At 40.9% G+C, this 19278-nt stretch overlaps 2 protein-coding genes across 2 annotated transcripts; both read left to right on the top strand.

The window, feature by feature from the left end:
* The first annotated feature begins 1126 nt into the window (after positions 1-1126).
* On the top strand, positions 1127-6181 carry alx3 (ALX homeobox 3). The gene is made up of 4 exons (XM_072367492.1): positions 1127-1484; positions 4959-5227; positions 5349-5474; positions 5586-6181. The coding sequence occupies exons 1-4, from the start codon at positions 1127-1129 to the stop codon at positions 5931-5933; spliced, it is 1101 nt and encodes a 366-aa protein (XP_072223593.1). The 3' UTR covers positions 5934-6181.
* Positions 6182-9274: 3093 nt separating this feature from the next.
* Positions 9275-14077, top strand: rbm15 (RNA binding motif protein 15). Its single transcript, XM_072366472.1, has one exon. The coding sequence runs from the start codon at positions 9437-9439 to the stop codon at positions 11987-11989; it is 2553 nt and encodes an 850-aa protein (XP_072222573.1). The 5' UTR covers positions 9275-9436; the 3' UTR covers positions 11990-14077.
* The last annotated feature ends 5201 nt before the right edge of the window (positions 14078-19278 follow it).

The following is a 19278-nucleotide window of genomic DNA, read 5'->3' as shown; positions in this document are numbered from 1 at the left end:
AAACTCCAGGCTAAATGTGTAAGGGTGTGAACAGCTCTGTAACTTTTATTCTATTGAGACATTTTCAACAAAACATTTTCAAACAAAAAAAGATGTTTCCAGCCTGTCAAAAACAAATTCAGCAGGACAAAAGTGTCACAAGAGAACAAAAGAGTCGTAGACTTTAGAGATCTCTGTAACTGTTCGTTACTTGAAAGGACATGTCTATTTTCTTAGTCTATTTAATACTGTTTGGATACATGTAATTTGTCCTCCAAATGTGTTCGACCTCGGCAGTTTTTTTGTGATTACCGCACACTGAACAGCTTGTGAATTTCAAACTTATTTTATATTGTTTACTTGTTTTTTCTTACCGACATTTTTTTTACGGCCCCAAATGAACGTCACAAAACGGTGATTTTCCTCTTTCGCACGTGGACTTTGCGTGTCCTTTATGGTTTGACATCAGGGCGCAATCCCGTCGCATCTATCGGCAGCAGGTTTTTGCATTCATTTTGTATGGAAAAAAAAAATCCTATCCATATGAAAAACACGTTACTAATTGTGCGCACGCGAATCTTTGCTCGACTAAGAGGGACAAGATTTGCTTTTCGACAAAAAAATTTTATGTAAAAATACCGTGATTGTGACTGACTGTGCCAAATGAAATATAAAGTTACGTAAATGAAAAAGAAATGCAGCTGCAAGAAAATCAAAAAGGTAAATCAAATAAATCAACTGGTGCTCTTAGTACAGTGTTATTCTTACTTTATTTTACTGTGTGAGGCCGCGGTCTGTATGTCCAGCTTGATCTTGTGATTAGGCCCGTAATAATATATGAAATAGGAATTAAATGGTTAAGTGGAGGGACAGAAACCGCCCATGATTGAATTTTTGGCGGATTATATCAGACTGTTGGAGACACACACAGACGCCACAAACACACGCAATCTCTCTCTCTGACGCACACACACTCATAAACACACGTACACAAATACACACCAGTTTCACGGATCTTTGTTTCTGATCTGTTAAATCCCACCCACTTGACATGAACACAGAAGAAAGAAAAAAAAGTCTCTCACTCAGTCGCCCACGCTGACAGCGCCCAGTCGCTGTTGTTTAAACTGCCTGCTGGAGCCGTGAGATGGAGACGGAGAGCTGTTTGCCTTTCTCTGCGCAGAACAGTAGGAGGACGCCGGCAAACTCTCCGGGACTGGAGCACGGCGGCGGCTCCGGCTCGTTTCTCCCCTGCGACGAGCTGCAGAAACCCTCGCACCTTCCTCCTCCTCCTCTTTCTCACCGTCTCAGTCTGCGCGGGGATCTCTACGCCGCGGCCATGGGCAGGTTCGGCGATGCTGCAGCAGACTTTACGCACGGCTCCGCCTCGGCGAACCCACCCGAATCACCGCCCAAACACAGCAAGTTCTTGGACGTTTTAAACCAGGATCAAAAGGGGGCGACGATAAGCGGCAAACCGGTGTTTTATGACAACAGCACGGAGGGTAAGTTTTTTTGGAGGGAGGACTTATTAATTAATTTAAACTACAAAGAAAAGGAAATGTCAGACAGATGAGTAACAGAACAGCAAAAAAACTGAGATCCACACAAATACTATAAGATTATACTTTCTTGTTTTTAGTTGGGTCTTATCTGAAAACAAAGCTGAGCTGAACTCGTGATTTTTATCCTCACCGGAAATAAGATTAATTCTCCAAACTTCTTCAGTCTTTGTAGATCCGTTTTACTTGACATGCGGGTCAGATAATGAAATAAATTGGTGGATGGAAAAAAAAATTACAAAAAGAAACATGAGTATAATCTTACCCTTTGGAAAGACGTGTTTAGATTTGTGAAAAAAATTCCCCATGTCTTTATGCCAGCAAACTTTGGAAATGTGTCTTTTTGGCCACAATGAGACAAAGTCTGACTCTGAGAATATTGGAATAAAATTAGTTTTCATTCCCAAATGACTGAGGTTAAGGATGATTCTGTTGCAAGGGCGTGTCCTTAGATCAGATGTCATCCTTTTAGGCCAACATTCACAATGACATCTCTGCAATTCCACATTTAAACTTTCTTTTTTTTTTGGCTCATCCTCCTCGCCTTCTTTTAAAATGTAAGACAACAGAAGTGCTAACAGGTCTGTGCTGAAATGCTGTTTGACATACTGGAAAATGTCCATCATGGGAAGAAAACGTACAGTTGTGTATGTTGAACTGAAGCCTGAAGAAATGATGTGGTCTCTTACTGTGTTTATTGGTGCAAATAATTCTGAAAAGCAACAGAGGATATCAGCGCCGATAAGGACTTTGTGATATCTGTGTCCAGAATAATATACAACGGTTTCATTCAAGTTAATGCCAAAAACAGCTAATGGACTGGACAGACCCCCCCACCTCACAACTGTTTATGACAGTAGAGCGCTTTGAAATTGGACTTTTATTCTTTTCAATTAAATTCTGTTTAAGTAGGAGGATTATTTTCCCTTTATTTGGTCTTTTTTCTGAACACAATACATACACACAAGGTTACACTAATAACCATTAAATGAAAGTTCAATTTGTTTTCAAATTGATTAAGCCAAGTGTGCTGGGCTTTGCATGTGCAGAATAGATATAGTGTGTGTTTGGGCTCGTACATCTACAAAGATGGACACATCTTCCTGTTTTGTCTGCAGTTGGTTCAAAGATAGCGCTTTACTTCAACCAACGTCTATTTTAAAATGTCTATTTAGATTTGTGTTGTGGTTTTTCTCTCGATCATGTCTTTGGAGAGTAAAATCCAATTCAAATATCAGTTCATTGGTTCTCCATGTTTTTTAATTAATTTCTTGAAATTTTACAGCAAGTCTTTTGTTTTGTTTTTTGTACAGAATGAGATCTTTAGAAATAATTTAAATTAAATTAAAGGGGGACAAGTATTCTAAAAGCATTGCATGCTTTGATGCTAGTCATCGAGGAGTTTTTGATTTTCTTAATATTTAAACAATGTATTGTATTTATTGCGTTTCTTATGCTTCATAAATGGATGTAAATGTTTCACACCAGAGTTGTGATTCTTTACTCTTTTGTTGGTATAACAATATATTCCTGACAAAACATAACCACTGGCACAATTAATCGCTTACTTTATTCACATTTTCCGATATGAACACATTTCACTAACACAAATGCATCATATTCTCTTCAAGGATGAAAACTAACTTATATACATCATTTTGATAAGAATCACAAAGTCCAACTTTGACTTCCAGAGTAGAGGCTGATATTCCATCATGTTTTATAAGTTACATTTTTAAGATTATTTTTACAACAGCAACTTCAGCAGATTAGTTTATAACTGATAAATATTAGAAATAAAATGAAGAATACATTTGATGCTGCTGAAATGTGCACCGAAACAGTTACAGTGTATTAGGACTGATCCTTGTGATACGCCTGCATTTTGACTTCATCCTGCCTCGACTTTTCCTGCATCTCTCATAGATCTCCAATTACACTGAAGTGCAGGCAGAGCGGATGTGAGTGGTTGTCAAACAAAAAGCTGTTAAAATGTCCCGATGACCCTATTTGCAACATGTTGTGTAAGGTGGATCGAATGGACGGGAGGAAATTAATGTTGCAATGAAAAGTGTTCTCCGTTGAGCCCAATATTGAATTAAGAGGACTGCAGTGTAGTGTCTCCTCTGCCCCCAGTGAGTGAGTGCCTGCAGATAAATGGAGAGCTGCTTTAGAGTGGAGGGCCAAACGTAATGAACATGGACCACGGCATCCAAACACTGCAGGAGGGAACTGCCCTCTCCATAGTCTTTTAACAGGAAGGAAAATAATTCTCTCTGATTCTCCACACAGCACAATGTAAAACAACAGTCATGGATTGTGTGTTTCTCTTTTCTCTGTTACCTATCTCATTCTCCTTGTAAAGTTTGACATGAGAATTCAGAATGTTCACATCAGGATTAGATGACCCTAAAGATGTCTTTTCTGTATTATCTCAATCAAATCTTGTATTGCCCCACAGGTTTAATTCAAGCCAGCCCACCGAGGGTTCACTGCCTAAATATGGCTTGTCTGGACTGATCTAATTAAATCAGAATTAGTGTTGTTTGTGTGTGTGTGTGTGTGTGTGTGTGTTGTTTTTCTCGGGCATCTCAGATTTGTCATATTGGCTGTGTGAATTTTAGAGTGAAAGAAAAACAAGGAAACATTCCTGGTTTTCAGTGAAACATTACAGAGTTTTTAAGGTGATATCCTTTTTGTAACAGTTTGTAGAATTACAATGTGTTGGTGTTAAGGAGGAAGTCGGAGTGGTTGAGCATTTAGTTGTTTGCGGTGGTGCAAAGAGTTTGGATTTTTTTTCTACAAAACTGTGTTGTTTTTAACTTTTAGTTTAAAAGAATATTTACGTTGCATGTAGGCAGGAATATGTCTCTGTATACTTTTTTTGTTTTTTTGTTTGTTTGTTTATGCATTTGGCAGATGCTTTAATCCAAAGACTGGTAGACGGGTAGGGTGAGAGCATCTTGTGTTAGGACCCCTACTGGAGGTGGTACCTTTAATGCAGGGGATTTGAACCCAGGTCACCCACATGAAAGGTGGCAAGTCCCCTTTTTTCCCCATAAACACCTTAATCATATGGGTAGTTCGTCTTGCCTATGTTACTGTTCATCCGAGGATGAGCTGCAACGAGGACTATATTGTGTTCAAGGCAAACAAAAGGAAACGCATCGCTCATAAAATTTAACAGGCATTAAAAACAACTTTAAACTCTATTTAGAATGGTATTATTACAAATGTGGCACCATCAGAAAAATACAAATATATTTTGAAAGACGACTCACCAGCAGTTTAAAACCTTTTGGATAACAGTTTTGAAATAGATATAATAGAAATGGTAGAATTTGCAAATGATGTGATCTTTTTTCAAACATACCCAACATCTGTTTTGTTCTTTATGTGTTCTCCTGTGTGTCTCAGTCAGAGAAAAAGTAGCTTTGAAATCCATGGGCTATCCTGGGATGGGTACAGACTGCTGTGGCAAGCTGAAAGAGCCGGGCTTACAGGGGGACTCCATCGCTGACTCCATTGACCTGTCAGGGAAAAACAAGAAGCGCCGCAATCGCACCACCTTCAGCACCTTTCAGCTGGAGGAGCTAGAGAAAGTTTTTCAGAAGACTCACTACCCTGACGTGTACGCCCGGGAGCAGCTGGCGCTGAGGACGGAGCTCACTGAGGCCAGGGTTCAGGTACGTTAGAGCAATTGCATCCCATTTTACCCTCTTTTCATTTTTGTAAATGTAAGCAGAATAGAGTGTATAATTTTAAGAGTTATAATTACCTGTTGCACATTGCCTCTTTATTTTAAAGGTTTGGTTCCAGAACCGCAGAGCCAAGTGGAGGAAACGGGAACGCTACGGGAAGATCCAGGAGGTCCGCAACCATTTTGCTGCTACATATGATATTTCTCTTCTCCCTCGCCATGATGCTTACCAGGTAGGGTGCAGTTGGTCTAACATTACATACTCAGAGTTGAGCGTATGATGCATTTTTATGTTCATTCCATCAAATTTCAAATGTGTCTCATCCTAAATCTGTCCCATCCAGATGCAAAGCAACCTGTGGCCTGGTGCAGCTTCAGCTGGAGGTGGTAGTTCAGGTGCTGGCTGTGTTCTCGGAGCTGACTCCCTCCCCTCATCCTGCATGAGTCCATATTCTCACCCCCACAGCAACCTGCAAGGTTTCATGGGCATGCCCACTTCTCCCAGCCACCCGCACCACCACCACCCTCCCCACCATCCTGGCATCAATGGCCTCTACTCACTCCACAGCTTCCCAGGAGGCCTTGGGCCCCCTTCCATTGAAGGGCCAGATACCGACTACAAACCGACAGGCTTAGTGGCACTGCGGATGAAAGCCAAAGAGCCGGGCAGCATCCTCTCCTGGCCCACATGACCACCACAGTGCCAGTTGCCCATTATGCACTGACTAAGCCAAAACATATTACATTTGTGACCCCATACACAGTCCGAGATGTACATACCCCACCTCTGTATATGACTCATTTATGTAGACAACTTGGAGACTGTTCACAATTCAGAATATGTTGGAAAACTGAGGGCAACTTGAGCTTCTTACACAAAACTACACATTTAGTTAACTTACTTGTTTCCAATTTCGGTTTTATATTACAATGCTGAGACCAAAGAGGAAAAATTATTTAAGCATGTAAAAAGGTGTAATTATCATATTAATCTCTGTTTATGTCTATTGTGCTTTATAGTGTGACCAGTAATAAAGGCCTCCATTTACGTGAACTATTTTATTTAGTAAAAGACTATTCTTGGAAAAGGATGTAGAAAAAGAAGGGGGGAAACACAAACAATCTCTGCCAGATTTTTTTTTAGCCTTGACAGCACTCTTTCAGTGAAAAAAAAAGACAGAAAGAAAAGAAAATCCGTCTGTCATTTATTTATTTAAAAAAAAAAAAACAGGGAATGTGGTTGTAAGGCAGAAATGCTTTGAAGGCTGTGGTTGTCATAAACAAAAAGATTTCTGCTTTGCAAGAATTGTCCAGAGAGACAGTAGATGTTTCAGTTTATAGGATTTTTTAGTACACCTAAGGTGGCACATTGTATAACAGTTCATTCAAACAAAGCAAATAATCATAGCATGTTAATATTAGTGATAATGGTTATCAATGCATGGTTGGCCATAAACTGAGTCAGGCACGTTGCATTCAAACCTGGCGTTGTTGTTCACCTGTACATCTGAGTAGTGATTTACAGTGTGAAAGAGCAAGTAAGATTTGGTGCAGATAGCATTTTGCTGGGTCTTATTATTCACTGCAGCCAGGTCATCTCCAGCACCTCCTTGTTCTGCTTTACCCCAAACAATTTAGTTTATTGTCAAGGAAACATTGAATCGCATGGTACCATCCCATCTGGTTTAAATGACTAAATACCATAATATTCATGTCAAATGGGCAAACATGTCAATCTGAGTGAGACTGAGAAAAGAAAGAGTTTGACTGGTGGACAAAGCCCTCCCAGGAGTCTACAAGACTTTACAGAGAAAACTCTCCTTTCTCTCTGCTTGCTTCACTATGACAGCCACGCTCGGGGCAGATTAGCTGCCATTCCCTCGCTCTGTGCTCAGTTTTGTGAGAGGAACATGTGGTTCCAATAGAGGAAAGCAAAAACCCATCAGAAACACTTTCCACACCCACAGCTTCAAATTCCAGGCAGGCCCTGGGAGACGGCAGCTCTTACTGCAGTTACATAGTCCCCACTGATTAAATCCCAGATTAAGTGGAAGAGATAAGACGAGCTGTCAATTGGGATAAGGACTGGAAGATTGGCATCTTTAGAAAAGCTGAAAAAATAGCAGATGTTGGTTTGTTGGTATTTAGTTTTATATTCTTTTTTACAATAGGAGCAGATATATTTATCCTCTGCCCCATCAACAAAGAGGAAACAACAATTTAGTATATCTACTTAGTATTCATTTTCAATTCTGAACGTTGTCAAGAAGCTGTCTCAACTCAAGACAGCATAGTTGCACAGATGCTTATTTGGCAGAGAAAAAAGGTTAAAGATAAAAATAATTACCCCATATTACTTAAGGAAGCCATCATTTTTCATTAAGCTCCCATAAAGTTACAGTGCTATGGAATAAGCTTTGATCTGTGCCGACTCAATAAATCAGGTAAAGAAGGGCGTACATGATTTGTCAGAAATAAAAGAAAAATGGTGAGTTAAAACTCCACAATGCCATAGGCAGTTACTTACTGAGCATCAGTCTGGCGGGCATTACATGAAGGCTGTTATTACAGTCTGGAAATCACTAACCTATTCAGCCTCATTAATGAATGAAAATATGATTTAAGGCTCATTAAAAGTTGTGTAGTTGGCAGCGGGTCAATGCTATGTTCTTTGATCTCAACAGGATTTATTTAGGTCTCAGTGTGCAGGTATTGTCCTACAAAGCTAAACAATGTGCCTGCATGGAATGACCAGCACTGCAAAAGGAGCAAACAGTGTGCAGGACGGGTTTGTTGTAAATTGTTTTGGCTTGTTTCAGACATTTTATTCATCAGTGTTTGAGGTCTGGGGTGTTCCTCAGGATCAAATCTAGATAAAGTGGAATGGATAGACTGAGCCAGAATGCGCAACACTTGTTCAGATATTTCTGGTGATAAGCACTGCGCCACAATCCTCGATGTGCTATGCTTTTCTGCTACGTGCCTGCAGACATTCATTTGTTCAAACCAACACATTAGGTGTCTCACTAATTTACATAGCAAGCTTTGCAAAAGAGCGAAGGCTGACAGATCAAGACGCAAACCTCAAATTAGGGGTTTTCCTCTTCTTCTTCTTTTTGGTCTAAATTCTAAGAAAAAAAGGTGTGCTTGTAAATAGGAGAGAGTAACTAATTAATTCACTGAAGAGTGGGCTGTTTAGTAACTTGATTTACACTTATATCTTCAAATGTACAACTGTCTCAAAATAATTCAGAAGTGCCCTTTAAACACTACTAGTGTATATAGCAACTTTAAGTCGGTCTCATTAATCTATGTGGAAATCCAACATGCATGATAGCAGCTTGCTTTTTCCATGTACCCAGTGAGGAAAACTGTTCTGCCATTGTCATGACATGCCGTGTCATTTTCAAGGAGGAAAGAGAAATAACAGAGTGCTGTACTCTTTCATATAGTGCTAGAATGCTGCCACCTTGTGGTATGTGGTCTAACTGAAGACAAGAAGGTTCATTGGTTTCTTGAAAATAATGTTTCATCCTGACAAAATTTAGAGCATAGTTTAAGTCATAATTTTTTTTTACTGAAGTACATAGTGAATACACACAAAAAAGATGCACCCCACATCATACGTTCATACGAATTAGATATTCCATCCATTCATCCATCCATTTTCTTCTTTAGAGAATTTCCCCTTGCAGAATTGATAAAGTACTTTGATCTGATCTTCCACTTATCCGTGGCTCGATAAGATCTTCAGAGCTTCTAGCTTGAGATCTTTAAATTATATAATAAGAAATTAATCTTTTGTGAGGTTACGTCAAAGATATGCTTACTCATTGATCGGTTGTGATTGTTTTTAAGTGCTTCAGTTATTCAATCATGTATTAAATTATCTATTTATTTTCTAAGTTCAGCATACACAGTAGGAAGGATCCTTAATTAATGTCAAGATCACATAAAGACTGCACCGCTAAGTGAATGATTGACAAGTGCTTCAAACGGTTCCACCCCCTTTTCAGCCAATCAGAATGAAGGGGCGGGCCTTCAGACTAATCTTACCAAAATGGCGACTGTTGTTGTTTTGCCGCAGGGTCAGTGAATAAATCCTTTTATATTTTCAGTAAATTCCTGCACTAGTTTGCAGAAATAGCACAATAAATAGTTAAGTACAGCAACGGTCGACTTCGCGTGGGCTGAAATGAAAGGCAAAGAGCGGTCGCCGATTAAAAAACGCTCCCGGGCCTTGGACGATATTCGAGATAGGGGAGGATGCCACCCGACCAGCAAGAAAATGGGGGCTCTCTCCGTTTCCAGTGGGAGTAATAATGGGAATAATTCAACCAAAAGCGACGGTGGCTCGACTAGACGCAGTCTGCTCGGTGAAAAAAGAGACAGAGACTTCGATGGTCACAGTCGGGCTGGAAATAACCACAGCTGTCAGTCTGCTGCCACTAGCTCCGTCGGTAAAAACCACAGCCTGAGCCTGACGCTGGATTTAGCTTCGCCGAGGACCGCTTCACGGGGGGAGCAGCGGGTTCAGCCGCCCAACACCGAGAGTGAGTACAAAACACTCAAAATAAGCGACCTTGGCACTCAGCTGAGCGATGAGGATATAGAGGATGGACTCTTCCATGAATTCAAGAAGTTCGGCGACGTGAGCGTTAAGATAAGCCGCAGCAACGACGAACGGATCGCGTTCGTTAATTTCAGGAAGCCGGAGGACGCCAGAGCTGCTAAACACGCCAGAGGTCGACTTGTTCTGTACGACCGGCCGCTGAAGATCGAGGCAGTTTACATTAACAGGAGGAGAAGCCGCTCCCCTGTGGAGAGGGAATTGTATGGTGCAGCTCAAAGTCATAGACATTTGCAGAGACCTCTGTCGCCCACTGGGCTTGGATATAGAGACTACCGGCTGCAGCAGCTGGCTTTGGGACGGCTCCCCCCTCCCCCGCCACCCCCTCTGCCTAGAGAATTGGAGCGGGACAGAGAGTTTGCCCTGTTTGAAGCCAGGGCACGTCCAGCTTTCATTGCAGAGCGAGCAGCTTTTCGTGAAGAGGATTTTATATCTCCAGAAGATGACCAAAGAGCAAATAGGACGTTGTTTTTAGGCAACCTGGACATTACTGTTACAGAAGCAGACCTGAGGAGAGCTTTTGATCGGTTTGGGGTCATTACAGAGGTGGACATTAAAAGACCTACACGAGGACAAACCAGCACATATGGATTTCTGAAATTTGAGAACCTTGACATGGCGCATCGCGCTAAGCTTAGTATGTCTGGCAAAATAGTCGGTCGTAACCCCATAAAGATAGGTTATGGGAAAGCAACGCCCACTACGTGCTTATGGGTGGGTGGACTTGGGCCCTGGGTTCCCTTAGCTGCTCTAGCCAGAGAGTTTGATCGCTTTGGCACGATAAGGACCATTGATTACAGAAAAGGGGACACTTGGGCCTACATTCAGTATGAAAGTTTAGATGCTGCACAAGCAGCTTGGACACATATGAGGGGCTTCCCGCTGGGAGGACCAGAAAGAAGACTTAGAGTGGACTTTGCAGACACTGAGCACCGTTACCAGCAGCAGTTCCTGCAGCCTCTCCCTATACCACCATTTGACATGGTGGCTGAGTCATTTGTTCATCGTGCCACACCTGAACCTCTTCGGATCAGAGATCGGACTCCGCCGCCACTTCATTTTAGGGACAGAGAGCTCTTTCCTGGAACTGAGTGGCCCAACCCAGCTATTCGTGAGCGGGTACGGGCATCACCTTTTGAGCCTCTGGAACATTTGGAGCGGGAGCGGCGGGCTCGGGAGCCTTGGTCTTTGGAGCGAGAACTGCAAGCACGAGAACCTGCACGCAAGCGGCGTGTTATGGAAGATGGTCGTCATCTAGACCACTCTCCTGACAGCACAGAGAGGACAGTAAGACGGAGGCGTGCGTCTCCAGAGGGCAGTCCTGGAGGCAGCAGCAGAGACGGAGGGCGCTTCAGTGACTCGGAGCGCCCGATGCGGGGGGAGAGAGCCTCCCCAGCGAGGGAACGTAACAGTAGCCTGGAAAGAGGAGGGGCTGAACGGAGGCTCAAAAGCCAGAGTCTCTCTGACAAGGGACCTTTGGGCAGCGCTTTGTCTGCAGTTGGAGAGCGCAAGCGCAAAGCAGGTGATGGTGGTAAAGGGCCTGCTAAGAGAGAACGTTCTGAGAGCAGTTCCAAGGGAGGTCAGCCGCCCAAGCCGGATGGCACCAAACTTAGTTTGGCTTGGCGTGGTATGCTGCTCCTGAAGAACAGCAACTTCCCAGCCAACATGCACTTGCTGGAGGGTGACCACTGTGTAGCCAGCGACCTGCTTGTTGACAGCACTACAGGAAGGCAGGTGAGCGAGCTGAAGATCACGCAGCGTCTCCGTCTGGACCAGCCCAAGCTTGACGAAGTGTCCCGGCGCATCAAAGTGGCAGGTCCTGGTGGCTACGCAATCCTGTTGGCTGTTCCCGGAACCACAGAGGATACATCATCGTCTGACCCTGCAGTCTCAACTCAGCGGCCGCTTCGCAACCTGGTGTCCTACCTCAACCAAAAACAAGCAGCTGGAGTCATCAGCCTGCCTGTGGGAGGGAGCAGAGATAAAGACAACACAGGGGTTCTTCATGCTTTCCCCCCTTGCGATTTCTCCCAGCAGTTCCTGGATTCCTCTGCCAAAGCTTTGGCAAAAAGTGAAGAGGACTATCTGGTCATGATTGTGGTTCGTGGTGCATCTTAAAAAAAAAAAAAGTCTCAATGCACTAAGTTCAAGTGGAATCTTTAAAAAGAAGAAAAAAAAATCTGCTGTATGTCAGTAATTATTGCATGCTGTGTGTTCTGCATCATGGGGTACAGTAGTTTGGTTCTGAGTGTTTGTATGTTGCCATGTAATCCACTGAAAGGACAAACGGTGCCCTCTAAAACTAAAAGGTTGTGTGATTTTGAAAATTACTTTTCAATGGGTGTGTGAATTTCATCAGTCACAAACCTGCTGTGATTCAGACAGTTCTGTAAAATGGTTCATTATAAATGGCTGCTTTAGCTTAAGTAGGTCAGCTTAAGCAGTTCCAAGCCAGTTAAATTTAAGAGCCTATAAGTTCTACAGAAAATATTTTGATTCATTTGCAGGTTTGAAATGTCACTTATCCAGCTGTACTACAGGGAACAAATGCATGTTACACCTGCAAAGCTTTTACAAAATAACACCTCCCATTACTGCAAAACCTAAAATTACTAGTGTCGAAGCCATATCTTCGGCACCGTGTTAACTGAAACAAAATATTCTTAAAAAGTCATGTTTATTTCTGGGTTTGTATTACCTCAGCCCCTACTGGTGGTGTTATTGTGACAGCTTCGCCTCTAGGTAGTACACAGTGGGACTTAAAAGACTTCCTATTTTAAAGCCTTGACTTAACAGCGCTGTAATACGCCATCTTTTTTCACATTTTGAAGGTGAGCATGACAATTTTGAGCTCAAGGTATTTATTGAAGGTAAAGTGAACGATCTCTTTGGAGAGAGAAACCCTGGTGACATTTTTGGTTCAAAGTACATTACACAGCTTTCCTTTATTTTGAGGGAATCGAGCAACTCACATGGAATATTTCAAATATATTTCTTTTTACAAATATATATATATATATATATATATATCCTTTTGTAAAGTATCTCTAAAAGTGGTGTACTGAAAAAGCTGTGCAGTGTGTTTTGATTGAACTCAGTATGAATTACAAGTTCACAGTGTCAGAAATGCAAAAGAAAAGCAACGTGAAGGTCAAGTTAAAACATCTAGAAACAGGTCATACATTTCAGTTACTTAAAATGGGTTTGCGTCTCTTTGTATTGTGTTACTCTTAATTTAAATGCCAGATTGTGGTATAGATGGTAAACTCAAGTGTGTGTCCACAGATAAAACTAAATTCTCTATCAACTATGTGTGGAATGCTGAATACTAACAGATGTGACATTTTCGCCTAAGGGCCAGCCCATAACTTAATACACAAAGTATTGTAAAGCAAATACTAACACCTTTGTTATATATATCTATTTTTTTTACCTATTAGGCTATTTTAATTTAGCTCATCCCATATGAGCTCATATTAGACTTGGTTGTACATTGTGATCTATGATAAATTACACCAGTAGTGGACAGAGAGCTTAGAGGGTTTGTGTTAATATTTGAACAATTTATTTTTTTCTCCATTTCCCCCCCCCCTAAAACCAGTAGATTCTGCAACAATGATATTCAAAAACAGTAAAATGCTGGTACAAAGCATCAAACCTGCTGTTTGTTCAGTTAGAAGGTCCGTGCAGTTTTATGCTTTTAGATGTACTTTAACAGTAAATATTGAGAGACATTTTAGAGGTCTAAATTTAACAGTATTTCACTCATGCCAACATCTTTCAAAGGCCTACTTACCCTATATTGTTTAGCCACTGTTTGTTTGTCATGCATTAGCATCTCACTATGAATTATGATTTGCTCAGTTTGGTTTGATTTGTATTGAAAACATTCATATGTGGCAAATTGTTGTACATGTGAACATCGCACCCACTGAAACTTTGGACTCCAGAGGAGACGATTGCAGAGCTGCAGGAAAAGGCACCCTAGTGTTTGTGAGTCCTCACTGATGAGGCAGCTTTTAAGTTGTGTAGCCCAACTGCTCCTGTGATGACTTCTGTTTTAAATGGAAAATTGAGCAATGTACGCTTTGATGTCATGGGACAGGAAAATCCATAGTGCCCATGCGAAGCTGTTGACATACCTGCAAGTGCGTTTTGGGCACTTAATGTGACCGAATATCAATAAATTGTTCATTTGAAGGGAAACGTGTTTCTTCGATGGAAGTCAATTGAAGAAACAAGCTGCAGTACCTTATTGTGTTTCGAAGGAATTGTCACTTGAAATTTTGTTTCTCCTCGCAACAGGGGAGACAGTTTGCAAGCCGTTTAGCTCCATTGAGGAGAGACCTGTGTTTGTGAGGATCACTGTTTGCTTACAGGCCAGTTCTGAGCTCCTAAGTTGCCCATCATTATTTACTTCCTCCCTCGACTGTTCGTGCGGGCATGTGAACACCTGATCTGGATCGAGGAGCCTCCGCTCATCCTTGTTTGAAGCCAGAGTCCAGTTTGCAGTGCGAAACGGTGACGGTCGCATGCCGTGATGCGGTTTGAGAGGCGAGCAACCAGCATCACATGCCAGTTTCCTGTTGTCTACTGTGGTCTTTACTCAAAAAGGTGTTCCTGGTTCTGAATAGGAGGCGAGGAAAGCTCATCACTGGCCATCACACACTCCACTGGGGAGATTGAAGGTGACACAACACTGAAATTTCCATAGTGTCAACAGTTCACGCTGTCTCCCTGCAGAGGCTGCTGAACCACTGGGCTTATCTGTCTTTATTATACTTTACCCGGTAATGATTTGATTTGACTTAATGTTTGTCTCAGGGAAGAGGATTGGCATCAAACCTCAGCTAGGAATATTGTTGGCCCCTGTTTTGTGCTCTCCTCTGATTGAACCCTCTCTGAGGAGATGAGTGAAGCAGTGTGTTTGCTGTTCTGAAGCTGTATCCCATCTCCATCTGACGTCCTGCAGAATGGAAATGAAATACAAACAGGCCACATTGTTTACTTGTTCTGCCATCGCTGGAAGGAATCCATGCAGCGGACCGCACCCATCGCTGAAGTTTTTCTTTTTGAGGAGACCTGTGTATTTTCTCAATTCCCTGTTACAAGTTTAAGACCTCCTTACACAGGAAATAAAGTTTTCCATCCATCTTAGCCATAGCCGTGCAAAAACAAATGCAGTGTCGTGTGCCGAGAAGGACACCTTACTTCACTCGAGAGGCATTGCCATGTTGAGGACCACGGAGTGCCCGCTTTCCTCTCTGTCAGGCCTCTGCCTGATCCTCTGGACAGAGCCGGTATCTTTGTGTGTGCCTGCTGTACAGACACAGCACGATGGTGAGTAAGATGAACAAGGGCTGTCTGCCATGACTGTATCGGTGGCTTTGGCAGCAGTGGTGAGTATCAAGTGTCAACACCACATGTTTTCCAATAAGAAATGCAAAATGGTCACTTGTTCTTAGCCAACGTTATTATGCAAGTTATTTCCACTGATGGTAACAGGTCAAATCCCAAAGCACATGAAGAAAATCGGAGCAATTTATTCCTTCAGCACAGTATTGCACACAGTGCTGCTTGGATCACCTAAATGCCAGCTGAAAATGATCATTTCATCTTTTCAAATAGTGTTTTTGTAATCTAAATTTGGATTTTTCTGATAACATAGTCAAGCTGAGGCATTTGTTGACATCATAATTAGATTACAGCTTGTGTTGAATTTTTCAGTTGGATTTTGCACCAAGTACTGACTACTTAGTTTTATTTTTAGCTGTAGATCTCACCAAAAAAATATGTGCCATGGTCTTGATTAAAAAAGATGGATGCAGACTTGCCCAGGTGGTGATGTGACCAGTGAGGAAGCTGATGTAGATTCGATGATAAAGTCCTCATTCTTCCAGAGTGCAGCAAATCAATGGCTTATAGCTGTGGTAGTAATACAGTAATGTACATGTACTCAAGTACTGTGCTGAAGTATAACTGGGGTATGTTTAGTGTAGTGGATTTGATAGTAGTAGCAGTATAGTGTATGGATTGTTTTACTTCTCAACATTTATTTGATACTATTTGATTAATAATACTGAATAAATTCTGATCATCATTAAAGTTTAAGATAAAACAACAGTTGTTAATGTAATTAACTTTAGACCCGCCTCTACCAGCAGAAACACTAAAAGACTAGACATGTTAATGTGTGACGATAATCCTGTAATATAATGGCATTCTGCTACTTTTTGAGCTTCATTCAAATACTTAGACTGTGTTTCTACAGTGCTGCCAATGAGAGCCTTTACCACCCAAGCCCCTTTTATAGATAAAACAAAAACACAGTAACTTAAATGATGAATTCCAGTTGCTGACTCCAGGCATTTTGCTCTGGCTCTTGTAAATCAAACATCATTGTATTGTAGCTTGTGAATATAAACACGATCTTTGACTAAAGCTTTCTGAACTACCAAGAGGCAGTGCTGATATGTCTTTTACGCAGCTGTGCATGTGTTCAGGCCGTATGGACAGCCGCTGTGTCAGTTAACACAGTCCGTGACAACTAAAGTTCATTCAATACATCAATGAAACAGGATACCGTAAGTGTGACTAGAGCAGCGGGATGATGCGTAGTAAACTATTAAGAGTATTTCCAGTTTGAGATAAAAATACTGAAACTGATAACCAAAGGTTATTTAAGGCATTGACCTTTGGTCAGGTTATTTTTAAAACCTTGGAGAAAAAATAGCATTTCCCAAGTGTGAAATATACTTTTTGAAGCCTATTTATCTAAATATAGGAAAGCTGAACACTACAAAAAGTTCATACAGAGGTCAGTGTTGAGACACCTTGGCTGGAAAAGTATTTTCACAAATATTTATTAAATTCTTGATTCAAACTGATGCACAGTGTGCTAAAAACTCAGTTCATGACACAAGTCATAGCAGCCTTCCTAATGCATCCCTGTTAGACAGTCTGATTCAGTTAAATTGGTTACAAAATTCCACAGATTAACATATTAATACCATCCGTGCTGATTGCATATGACGGATATATAGCACAAATTTCACATTGTTATGCTTAATGAGCAATTTAATCTATTAATGTGTTTATCTACACCAAGATTATTATTATTCTTTAAATTGTGGTTATTTGAGGTATTTCTTTTGTGTACCGCATGCATTTAAAGGTAATTTAAGGTAATTAAACCTGCCTAAATTTTTCTCATCACTGTCAACATGTTTGTTTTCCACACAGAGATCCACTGGACGGGGGTTTGTTCCCAGGACACTGCTCTTGGTGTTGCGTCATCTTCTGTAAGTAACCTGAATGCTCTTAACAGTGCACAAACTATCTGAAATGATCTGAAATATGTGGAATGTTTTAAAGTGGAAAATAGAGGTATTAGAACAAGCTTCTTCTTATTGTTTTTTACTTTGATGTTAAAACAAAAATCAATCATTTATCAAGTTTTGTGTCAATAAAGTATGTTTAATTTGACTTGTAACTTGTCTTTTTTTTTTCTTTTAAACTTGTCTAAATGTCTGCTGAATCACACGAAAACAGACAGAGTCACACATCAGTTTATTACAGCTGACATGCGCACTGTTACAAAGCAAAAAAACCAGAACAATGGAACAGACTATCTAAGATTGGTTAGGCATATTCTCTAGAGTCAATCCACCACCAAATCCAGGAACCAGAGCATTGACTAAACATCGCTTTCCTTGATAATGCAATTACTGGAAAAAAAAAAACACCCAGGAAAAAACCCCAAAAAAAACCGAGATCAAATACCATCAAATAGCAACCAGTTCTTCATCACCACCAAAAGGACTTAGAAATTACTCTGACATATTGCTTAGCATTACTTAACACATCCAAAATTACTAACAAGTAAAATAATCCATAACCAAATCTACCTTTAAAGCGTCAAATTCTTTTAATAAAAGAGTTTTATGGTACAAAAGCTTCAGTGGCCCTAAATCACAAAAGCAGACTGGCGGTGAATGCAACTCGTGAGCCAAAAGAGCTTTTGTGCATGACTGTCGTTATAGAAACAGTACAAAGAGCCTTGGGCATTATTGTGAAAGCGAGTTGAAGGGGAATAATTTGGTGCTAATTGAGACAGCATTCTTTGAACAGGAGCCATCTTCAGCCAGAAGAGGGCAGCATAACAGAACACATTGCTAGATTTTGGACTGTTCTCAAGTAAGACCTAGAAAATGCTGAAAAACAGGTGTTCAAAGTGGTTTAAATTCTATTCACTGTCCATGCTATTCAACCATTAATGAGTTTCAAGTTGAAGATAGGTTTCTAATGTGATCTTTGGCTGACAATACAGGAAAGTTAGTAAAAGATACATCACCTTATAAGGCAAATAGTGGTGAAAAATAAGGAACTCATTGAAAACACAAAAATTGCTACAATATAAAAAAGGTTCAACAACCAACAGACTCCCATTTATAAACATTATAGCACTGTGAGTTTGCATTACCATTGGCTGGCAGCTTGCAGGCATTGTACTCTACATAGAGTCTGGGCAATCGTTTGAATCAGTCCTGTTGGGGTATATGGTCAACAATACACCATCAACACGGTTGGTCAGAAATTTACAGACATATGGTGCTGGCTAAATAATCGCACATAATAGCACAGAAAACCCTGCTGTTCAGCAGAGCTCATCAGCCCCGCTGCTCCTCAGTCCAGCTGTGATCAAAATATGTAGAAAACACCAAAACAAGCTTCCTCTCTTAGGAGCTGGTGGAATTGCAAAAGTTAAAACGTGTGAACGTTAATAAAAAGCAAAAAAGTGTTTGAGTGCACTTGCATAGAACAGCCCAGGAGTAATGAGCAAGGTGTGACCACCCTCTCATCTGCAGGTGTGCCCAGGTTGAAGATGTCTGTAAGCTCTTAAACGTACAACTGGACATACGTACCAAATGTTTCTCTCGGTTACTGACAAAAGGAGAAAGGTAGTTTATAGTTGTAGCTTTTAAAAGGCAACAACCGAGGTTATGATTTAAAAAACAGTTGAAAACATAATAAAATGAAAAACATCTCTAAAATGTTCTCACTTAGTGCTAGTTTGACCATTTTAACCGGCTAAAATGTCTGAAAGTGTGACGAAAGAAGGCGCAGTGTCAGCTGAATTACTTGATTACAGCTGTTTTCAAGAACTCAAATTTGCATTTGTAGCATTAAATAATGAAAATACTTTTTAGCTGTGAACAATGAAGGGAGTTACTATTTTTACTGGTGTGTGAATATTTAAGTGTTGTTACACAAGCAGTGACAGCTGGGTTTCGTGTCAGTTAAAGTAGTTCAATATCTATTTGAGGAGTAGAATCAGTTAAAGTGTCGGGTGCTTCTGCTGAGCTATTTATGCAGAAAGAAGTTTACATGCCAGTTGAAAATAAGAG

Source organism: Leuresthes tenuis, unplaced genomic scaffold (assembly GCF_036924035.1).
Source record: "Leuresthes tenuis unplaced genomic scaffold, fLeuTen1.0.hap1 SCAF_16, whole genome shotgun sequence".
NCBI lineage: Eukaryota > Metazoa > Chordata > Actinopteri > Atheriniformes > Atherinopsidae > Leuresthes > Leuresthes tenuis.
The sequence above is the reverse complement of the archived record's forward strand: the minus strand, read 5'-3'. Positions and strand labels throughout refer to the sequence as shown.

What these genes read in the sequence shown, in the direction of transcription:
- alx3 (XM_072367492.1), top strand. Translation starts at nt 1,127, where the DNA reads ATGGAGACGGAGAGCTGTTTGCCTTTCTCTGCGCAGAACAGTAGGAGG. An exon ending in TCACTGAGGCCAGGGTTCAG is followed by an intron (nt 5,228 to 5,348) that starts GTACGTTAGAGC and finishes TTTATTTTAAAG; the next exon opens with GTTTGGTTCCAGAACCGCAG. An exon ending in CTCGCCATGATGCTTACCAG is followed by an intron (nt 5,475 to 5,585) that starts GTAGGGTGCAGT and finishes TGTCCCATCCAG; the next exon opens with ATGCAAAGCAACCTGTGGCC.
- rbm15 (XM_072366472.1), top strand. Translation starts at nt 9,437, where the DNA reads ATGAAAGGCAAAGAGCGGTCGCCGATTAAAAAACGCTCCCGGGCCTTG.